The 10,331-nt window shown below is 45.1% G+C and overlaps 1 protein-coding gene across 3 annotated transcripts in view; it reads left to right on the forward strand.

Moving 5' to 3' along the window:
* The window catches only part of TIAM1 (T-cell lymphoma invasion and metastasis 1), a 192,041-nt gene that overhangs the window by 123,826 nt on the left and 57,884 nt on the right, over positions 1 to 10,331 (forward strand). For all 3 annotated transcript variants that reach the window (XM_012657344.1, XM_012657345.1, XM_012657346.1), the window contains one exon: positions 3,767 to 3,991. In XM_012657344.1, coding sequence (XP_012512798.1) covers positions 3,767 to 3,991 — 225 coding nt within the window. The remainder of the gene's footprint in view (positions 1 to 3,766; positions 3,992 to 10,331) is intronic.

Genomic DNA, 10,331 nt, shown 5'->3' on the forward strand with positions numbered 1-10,331 from the left:
AATTTGGGGGGACGCTATTCATCCCACTGTACTCACCATGAACAAATGGGACAGGCAGGTAGGGCTTGAAATCCACCTTTGTTTGTTTCTTCTTGCTGTGGAATGTGTAGTTTCGTCCAGGCAGTGGCAAAATAATACCTGTGGAATGTCAAAGACCAGCACATCTGGGCCAGTTGTGCCTAGACGTAGTTACCTTGCGTCAGTCAGTCTTGCTAAGGACTGCTGAATAGATCAGCGGGGGAACGACTGACTGCTGATCTTCAACACTTCCTTTCGTGTTCTGGTGCAGCTCAGTTCTGGGTGGTTCATGGCTTGCAAGCTACCCATGTGGGTTATTTTGCCCTGTGCTGTAAACATTGGAGGAGCACAACCCACAGACTTGGCTGTGTACAGAAGTGGCAAAGGTGTGACAAATGGGAAATAAAGTCAAAATAATTTATCTGCTGCTAAGTGTCATGGAGAAAGATTTTCCTTCCACATTTTCTAGGCCATAGGCAGCCTGGGGCCAGAGTCTGACACATTCACTGAGCTACATCTCAGCTAAGAGCAGAGATGACAGGGTTTATTCCCCTTCAAACCCAAAGACTGATTTTTATCTCTTGCCCCATGATGAGTGTGCCAGTTGGCGTGGCACGGGGGTGGGGAATCTGCCGCTCTGGTTTCAGTCACATCCTGTTTTAGTCCTTTGCATCTGAGAACCTGGTGTTAGATGAAAACGAACGGTTGTCTGCACCAGCCCCATTGCCCCACAGAGCACTGTTCTCAACAGAGGCGAGAGCGATGCCCATTTTGTCCTCCTGGACCACAAACACTATCCTAACTCTTGGCACGTAGAGGGCAGTGTCAACAAAGATATTTGGGATATTTTATGTTTAATTTAGCCTTTAAATAAAGACCTCTCCCCACCCTACAACGGAGAGCTTGCTATGGATCACACAGCCTCTTTGTGGGTATCTGATTATGAAATCTCCTCCTCCTCCAGCTTCTGTCGACTATTCTAGATTTTGCCTGATTCTTCTTTCTAGCTGGCTTTTGATATCCATCGTATTATAACAGCTAAGTCTTTTTCTTTTCTAGATTCACTACTTCCAAGTTTTTCAACCATTCATTAGAACATAGAGTACAACTCTGGTCATTGCCCGTTGGACACAAGGTGCCACTGTCAATGTTAAAGTGACCAGAATGTGGTGCAACCAGGGAGAGTTTAGTGGAATGCGGCTTCATTGAATCTGAATATCCTGTTTGCATTAATTCAGCCTAAGTTTGGTTTTCTATTTTTGTTAGCCGCATTGGGCTTTTGGCTTGTAACAAGCTGATGGTTAAGCCCCAGAGTCACCGTCCTACCCACTCCCTCCACACATAAATTGCCCGCGGTTGGACCTCACATTGGTTATAGTTGTAGAATTGACTTTTTGAACCTAAATGTGTTATTTTACACTTACTGCTGTTCCACTTGGGCATGTTTGTTTTGGCCCATCGTTCTACTCTTGGAGTCATCTCAGAGTCATTTGTTGTCATTTTAGTTTTTTCCTGATGGTTACACGGGACAGAGCCCAGTCAAGAAAGGCGTGTGCCACAGTACTCTGGATTACTTGGATACGTCACACAACTTGTCTGTGGTCAGCTGGGGATTGTTTCTGAGCAGGCTATGATTTTCTGTTTGAAAGAAAAGTTTTCCTCTTTCTTCTACCAAATGTTAATACCAAGAGTTGACGTCTATTGAATATCTTCGATGTTCCAAGTGCTGTGCTAAGAGTTTTACATGGATTATCTTATTTAATCTCATTTAACTCATTTATCCCTTTTACATATGAGGAAACTCAGGCTGGGGGAGCTTCAATACCATGCCCGCAGTCGCAGAGGAAGCTGTGACAGAAAGACCCTGACGAGGCATGTTGTTGCCTCACGACTGTTGGGCGTCCTTATTCGTCCTGAGAAAACTCAGCCAGGCAGCCCCCTGTAGTAGTTTGCTAGGGCTGCCGTGACAAAGTAACACAGTTCTGGGAGAAGCCAGAAGTCTCAAATCAAGGTATCCGCAGGCCGTGCTCCCTTCCAAGGCCCAGAAGAATCCTTTCTTGCCTTTTCCAGTTTCTGGTGGTTCCAGATTCCTTGGCTTGTGGCTGCGTCACTCTAGTCTCTGCCTCCATCTCCACACGGCCTTCTCCTTTCTTTGTCTCTATTCTGTGCATCTCTTGCAAAGACATTTGTCCATGGACCCACAGATAATCGATCGTGATCTTATCTCAAGATCCTTAACTTCATCATAACTAGAAAGATCCAAATACATCTGTGTTCACAGCTTCTGGGATGTAGACATATGTTTTGGGGGACCACTGGTCAACCTACTAGATACTCCTACTCTGCCAGTCATATAAACCTGTAACTTCTTTTTAAAAAAAAAAAAACCTCATAGATGTTTTGGTTTTTAAGTCCGTTTCTCCTTATATTACTTCCCTAGTATCTTACCAAAAAGGACGGTCTCCAAGACAACACTTAACGGAAAACAAAGAACAACAACAAAAAAATCCTGTTTTTCACATGTAGAAATTTTGTATTTTCAATTCAAATATTGTGATGCCAAAATCTTTTACCTCCCAGAATTGTGCCTCTGATATGGAGGAAAACATTCTCGTTTCCATTTCATTCCCTTCCCACCCATAATGTTTCTCGGAGTATTTCATGATAGAAAATTTATTTCAAATATTTTGGAAACCCGAGTCAGGACAGCCAGGGTGTGTGACTCAGTGGAGCCGGGAAGTGAGAACTTCCGTGTAGAATCATTTTTTCTGCAGAATTCGGGTGGAATGTGTGGATGCCTGAGGGGCTGGGGCACTTCTCATTTCTGCGATTCCTCGTTTGTCTTTGCCATTCACTCACTTCCTCTTTCCAATCTGTTTTTCTACATTAGTGTACAGAATAAGAAGTTGGACTCCCGTTCCCTTGCTAGCTGAAAGAATACTTTATTGCCTTTCGTGTTCTTCCCCAACCTCTCCCTTTCCCGGAGCTGGGCAATGTCCTTTGAATACCGGTTTGAACTGCGCCAGCATCTCAGCTTCCTGTTCTTCTAGGCTGGGCTTGTTCCTGACTGTTCCTTTGCGTCTCAAACTTTGGCAACTTCCCAGCATGCTTTGCAAAAGTAGCAGACCCTTTGGGGACCAAAAGATATTCACCCCAAGATCCTGATGTAGTTAAAAGGGGAAAAAAGGGCAAAAATGATCACATTGGGCTCTGTAAACTATCATCTCTAAATGTATCTGGAGTAAGACAACCTCACATCTGTAGTCGTAGCCAGACGAAATGCATTGCGTTTTGATTCCATAGAAATGATCAACAGACATTAACTGGCTGTGCCAAAGTGTTCGCTGTAGCACGAACACCCACAAAACATGCTGATCACAATAATCAGAGACACATTTTTTCCCATCAAAATTATAGGAAGGTAGCCAGAATTAGCATGTGTGAAGAGAAGATGACAGATGCTTGGAACACATAGCTTAAAGAAGGAATAAATTTGTTTGATTGATGTGTTGGGGACAGGCTAAGCATGCTGTAACCCCCAAGTCTAGAACCTTCTGAACCTTCTGAACCTGAGGCTCATGTGACCCTTTGACGATCACATTTGAGCACTGCAGCCTGTTTGCAGCAGCACCTGGAGCTGTGAGTCCCACAGCAGGAGAGCTTGCTGTGCCTTTTACAGCAGAGCTTCTAAGCGGTTGTGTTCTGATTGTGCGTGTAAAATTAAAAATTTTCCATCTTGCGTTGGCAGGTCTGAAAGCAGGAGATGAGATTCTTGAGATCAATAATCACGTTGCAGGCACCCTCAACTCATCTATGCTCAAAGATTTCCTCTCGCAGCCCGCCCTGGGCCTCCTGGTGAGGACCTACCCTGAGCCAGAGGGAGGAGCACAGCTGCTGGGGAGCCCGCCCCACCGAGTGGACGGCCCTGCAGACCTCGGCGAGAGCCCCCTCGCCTTCCTCACCAGCAACCCAGGTATGTCTGTGCAGGGTGCTGGGGACGAGTCTGAGCTCGGTTCAGCCACGAGCCGGGAAGTTTGTCACGAGGCTTGCATGTTTCGGTGGACTTCTTTGGTCTGGCAGGTGGTGTTAAAATGTGTGATTGAGATGGGCTGATTACTACCTTGTGCTTCCTGTTGAAATTGAAAGGGGCAGGAAATGTTTTTTCTCATGGAATAACAAATCTACCTGTCACCCACGGAAAGCCTGATAATGCTTCTGCTATTGGTCATTTTGGGGAAAGGCAAGTGGTCTGTTGGCTGTGGATAGATTTGGAGACATAGAAATGTGGGAATTGCATAAGATAATGAGACTCTGAGTCCTCCCTGCCTTCCCTGTCACCATCCCCCAAACCACCAGCCCAGCTCTCCCTGCTGCGCGGGGGAAGGACGTGAGGTGGTGTGCCCGGAGCGGAAATGCAGGCACAGCTCTTGTTTGCTCTGTTTGTCCCTTGGGCTCTTCCAACCCAAAGTCTGAACCTGAGCCCCTCAGTGGAGCCCCCTGCCCTACTCCACTGCGCTCTTCCTCCTGCCCCCTCCCTCTGGCAACCTGGGCTCATTCTAATAGAAGCCTCTGGGATGCCACCTGCCCTTTGAAGTCTCCCGGGGACCCCACAGAGTTAGCTCCCTGCTCTGGGCCCCCTGCCCCTGCAAATGTGACTTCCATGTGGGCCGAATCATAGTAAGCAATTCTTACTTGCATGTGTCTTTCTTTCTCCTGCGTTTGTTTCCTGGGACTGTGTTCATGTGCCTCATCTTTGTCTCCTTGGCTCTTTGCACGTGGTTCCCTCCACAAGTGACCCATCTTGTTCAGTGGGAGAGAGTGAATGAGCCAACAAACGAGCAGCATAGATTGCTATCACCTATTTCTCCATAACCGGGTTCTGCGATTCGGGTTGATTTAGTAACGGTTTTGTAATTATTTTCTCCTTTCAAAGCTTGGGTTAAAAAAAAAAAAAAGAGCCTTCTGGTTCAAAACCTGAGTTATCTGAGTTGTAGGTAGTTGGGTATTCTTGCCCTGCCATTGTTGTCTCTCAAATCATTTTCTGAAGCTTGGATGGTTGAGGAAGCAGAAGCCCTGTGATTCATTCTTTTGTTCCGTGGCTCCCTGGAAGAATTTGACAAATTGAAACTTCAGAGAATTGATTGTTCTTGGTTATTGTTGACTTCCTTGGCTCATTCTATCATTGTGGGTACCCACACACCAATCAGATTTTTCAAAAGTGTCTCTAGTGAGTTGTGTACCCTTAGTAATGGGGAATTCAGACCACAAGGGCTGTTCTTTTATGTGACCACAAGATGGCAGGCTAGATCCCCTAAAACTCGGTTCACACTTGGCAGTTTCTGTAATATGGCTTCGAATGAGACATTGTATTAGGTTAGATTATTTAAAGATTTGATAAGCTTGGACGTACATGCTATAAGCGACAGTGTGTTTTCAATTGTATTTGTTTCCTTTTTTCTGTCTGAACTCTTCCTCTGGGTTATACATCAAGCAGGGGTTGGCAAACTACAACCTGCAGACCAAAACCAGCCCATTGCCTGTTTTTGCAAATAAAGTTTTATTGGGTCACGGTCATGCTCATTCGTTTATGTCTTTTCTCTGTCTGCTTTCCTCCTGCACTGGCAGAGTTGAGTAGCTGTAACAAGGACTTAAAGGTGTGCAAAGCCAAAAATATTTACTCTCTCTGACCCTTTGTGGATAAAGTTTGCAGTCCCCTGATGTACAGTGTGATTAAAACTGCTCACAATTTGTTCCTTTAAAAGACAGTCACTGTTAATGTTTTGATTTATTTCTCTCTTCTTTTAAAAAAAATTCTGTATATGTGTATGTGCGTGTCTATACATATATGGATTTATTTAGAAATTTATTAAATTTTTAAATTAAAATGCACTTGTATATGTGTGTCTGTTTTAGAAAAATCTAAGTGTTTCTGTAAATACAATTACCGTCCCGTCTTTTCCGTGGTGGATTTTAAACTAAACCACTGGCCTTTCCACCCAATTACATGTCATCTCCTTCAGACCTGTCACCTGTGGAAGCTGTGTGCTGAGTCCACTGAAACTGCTCTTGTTTACAGCACATTAAAACTGCTGCTTTAATGGAATCATCTCTAGAATATTTATTCATCCCTTTGTTTTTTCCCAATTAAATGGTCGTCATAACTTGGAAGTGACATTTGTTAAGTATTTACTGTGCGCCAGGCATCGAGCTAGATGTTTAAAGTGTAACGATGACTATGACACGATTCTGTCCTTGAATGTACATTTTAGTGTCATTCTTTGTGTTTTAATTGCCTCATGCGTTCATATTTTGCAATGGTTAAAAATCCTTCGAAACAAAGTCTGCTTGGTCAAATTAGAAAATCAAACTGATTCAAGAATAAAGCATGAGCGTAAAGTTGCATTATTATTGGTTTTCTTGTAAGGTTTCTAAGTTAGCTTCAAAATTCTTAAATTCCAGAAGCATTCTCCAATACTCTGGGCAAGTAGCAGCCCAGGGGAGAAGACCCTCAGCCTCCCCGCCAGGGTCTCTGCCTGCCTTCTGGTTGCTTCCACTTCCTGGCCCCCCTTAAGTAAGCAGTGGAAGGTAAAAGGGAAGGCAAGTAAACAGGATACAGTCACCTGGAGGATTGCTCCACGATGAGGCAGACAGAAAGCAGTATGCACAGACAGCTGCAGTTATAACAGAACAGAAAACAGCTGAGAAAATTTGTACAACGGCAGGCTGGACTGTAACCTTAGTCTAAATTTAGAAGTAACTAAAAATAAGAAACATCCTGAGTGGTGGTTTGAGGTTTGATGCAGTGACCGTGTTAAGGTGGGTGTTTGGCAACCTTGACAGAGGTCCCTGTCCCGTCTTGGGGACTCTGGGGTGCACGTGAGCTCTGGCTGGTGCCCGTCTGCTGCAGGCTGGTGCACCCGAGCCCCTGCTGTCTCGCTGGCCACGGCCTCCCTGGAGAATGATTGAAGTATGTGATTAGCTTTCAAGGTAGGATGATTTCTGAACCTCTTTCTCATAGAGAGGTTTGGTTCTTCTGGGTAAAAGTGTTGCAGCCTAGTGGCTAAGAGTAGGCTCTGGAACCAGGTTCCTTGAGACTAAGTTCGTTTTGATGTTCATTAGCTTCATGACCATGAACAACAGGTCATGCTTAATCTCTCTGTGCCCCAGTGTCCTCACCTGTAAAATGGGGATAATACCACACTCCCATCTCCCTAAGCTGTTGTGAGGATTCAATGAGTTATGAAACTGTTTAGAATAGTAGCTGCTAAGTGCTCACTAAATGCTTTGTACCTGAAGCCAGTCTCTTACGGGGGACATGAGAATTCTCTGCCTGTGACCAAATGTTGCTCCTCTTCAATCCATTCAATGCCCTCTACTCTACCTCATTCTGCGACAGGTGAATTATCTGATAACTAACTTGTTAGCTGGGTGTGGTGCTGCACGCCTATAGTCCCAGCTACTCGGGAGACTAAAGCAGGAGCATCACTTGAGCCCAGGAGTTTGAGGCCATGGTGAGTAATGATCACACCTCTGCACGCCAGCCTGGGTGACAGGACGAGACCCTGTCTCTCTAAAAAAAGAAAAATAAAATCACTTGCATGAATTACACATTGTTTATATCTTACTTTCCCAAGTGGAAAGAAATGAATTCTTTAGTGTAGACTGCTGAGGTTCATGATTCACTTAGTCTGGGATGGGGTCTGGGTGTGCGTTTGTTGCGATTGCTTGAAACTCCTTGGGGGATTCTGATGTGCAGGTAGGGTTGGGACCCACGACCTTAGGTCACCAACTCTTCCTGGTTATCGATGCTCTTTTTCTTCTGCCTTGGTGGTGATCCTGGTACAGACCACCGCCCGTGCCAGCAGAGAAGGTTCTTGATCTCCAAGCAAGAAAGAATTCAAACGCATGAAGCAAAGAAATGTATTAAACACAGAGCACAGAAAGTATGCTACACTCTCAAAAGTGGTAGAGAACAGACTGCTCCAAGAAGGAACAGTGCCACCTTTAGGATTAGGATCTATCTTTTTATGCTAATCCCTAATAATATGCTAAGCTGGGGTGGAGTATTCATGGGTTTTCTGGGAAAGGGGTAGAAAGTTCCTAGAGCTGGGAACTCTTCCTTTTCTTAACCTTATAGGGTAACTTCCTGGGAATTGCCCTGGCATTTGTAAAGTGTCATGGCACTGGTAGGTGTGATTTCTACTATGTTAATGACGGTAGTTCGCTTAGGGACACTGTCACCTCCACAGTGCACATGCCCCAATTAAAGGAATTCCCTCTTTTACCTTAGGGAAAGGTGTTGTGGCTAAAGTAAAATAGCTGAAGGGTCCCTGTTGGTTACATTTATCTTAGCTAAGCATATTCACATTCCTGTAGCTTTCTTATCCCGTTGCCTTCTCCTTCTGACCCTGCCCTAACTGCCTGCAGGGTATCTGACTCCTGTCTCAGTGGAATGATAAGATGATTGGAATGTTATGGTGACGTGCAAACCTTCTGTAGTTTGTGGATGACATTTTGTGATCTGCTTCACTGAGATTTTTGTGATGAAAATCTGTTGGGTGGTCCTGGAGTACCTTCTCCGTTCTCTTTTTCCTCGATGTGTAGAGAGTGCATGGTGGACGGGCTGCTCTGTTGGCTCACAGAGCCAGGGGCTGCACGAGGAGGGCCTCTCCTACGCGTTTTCTCTCAGACTCAGTGTCCTGTCCTTGGCCATTTGCCATCCGTAAGGCTCCTGTTGAAATCTTACTGGAGCTACTTTCATCTTTTTCTTTTTTCTTTTTTTTTAAAGCGTTTGTTTTTGTGCACACTGGTAGGAAAATGGGGGAAGGATGTCTAGGACAAAAAGATAGTTCCTTCGGTGACTCTCATAGAAAGATCCTTGGAGTGAAGGGGAAGCTGGCGTAGGAAGTTGCAAAACTGTGTTTTCGTGAGGTTTCCAAAAAGTCTCTCTCATGTTCTTGTGGGATTTCTTTTGAATACTGATCTCATCTAGCACTATCAACACTTAGGGCCAGACGATTCTTTGTTGTGGGAGGCTGTCCTGTGTATTGGTGTTCAGCGGTCTCCCTGCAAGCCGGTGCAAGGTGTTAGCACGCACCCTTCCCCAAGGACTGCCAACACACCCACCTTCAGACATTGCCAAACGTCCGCTGGGCGGCAAAACCTCCCCCAGTGGAGAACCACTGGCCTACTTTATTAGAAGGTACAACTGGTTCACCCAGTTAGGGAAATAGTTCTGTGAACATCTATATAGGAAGACAAAGCAAATCTAAATCTAAAACAATTTTTTTTTTTAAATTGTAAAACATTTATTGAGAGAATTCCAACACAAATACCCTCTTATGGCTTTGTTTTTCCTTTGTGAAACAAGGGAAGAGCTAAGAAAAAGAAATGTGATTATATAAAAGTAAAAGTAATTATGCAAAACTGTAGCTTTTATGCAAGTTACAAGAATCGTAGTTCAGGCGGCATCATTAGTGTCTTTCTGAGGCTTCAAATGCCTGTTTATCTCTCTTTCTTTTTAAGTTCTGTTATTAGGACCCATGTTTATTTTATTTTTGTGGTTAATGCAACCCTGCTGTATTGTCCCTAGAATTCCACTCGACCAGTGGGCAAAGCACGTGCCTTGGTTTGTCTTGGTTTTACTGGTTTTTATAAGCAGGTATCTTGGTTTCGCACTAAAAGTGCCAGAGCTCTGAGGACAGAAGCTACTTTTTATTTGAGCAATGGTTATTCTTGCAGTTGAGCTGGGAGAAAGCTGAGTTTCGGTGGCCGACTCCAGACCGGTGGCGTGTTAAAGACAATCGGGGCCAATGTTGTTGGAGAGTCAGACCCTTGATAAGCCCCAGGAGCATCTGTGTGACGCTACGTGGAAGCTTGTGGTCTGTAGTCAGTCAGAGGTCCCCCCTGGAGGAAGCAGATTGAGCAGCGTTTGTTTAACAGGAAAGGCCCCTGTGATAACCATGAAAGTCTGAGGCTCCTTGATGCAACGTGAGGAATTCCGTGCCAAGCACGGACAGCCTCTTGTGCGGACAGGACGTGCTTCTGCGCAGTACCCGTGAAGCGTGAGGTTCTATTTTGGTCTGATGTTCCGTGGAGAGTGCCTGGAGCTTGCTGCTGAAAACCGAAGGCAGGCAGGCGGCAGGGGGGAGCAGCAAGGGAAGAGGAACTGCACAGATTTATCTTCCCACAAACAAATATGGTGCGGGGCTTCCGACTCTCTGAAGTCTCACAGACAGATCCTCAGCAGCACATGGTCCTCTGTTTGTTTGTTGATAACACTCGGAGCCGCCGTGTGCGCCTGCAGACTGTCC

This window comes from Propithecus coquereli, unplaced genomic scaffold, assembly GCF_000956105.1.
Source record: "Propithecus coquereli isolate 6110/MARCELLA unplaced genomic scaffold, Pcoq_1.0 Scaffold54, whole genome shotgun sequence".
NCBI classification, from domain to species: Eukaryota; Metazoa; Chordata; class Mammalia; order Primates; family Indriidae; genus Propithecus; species Propithecus coquereli.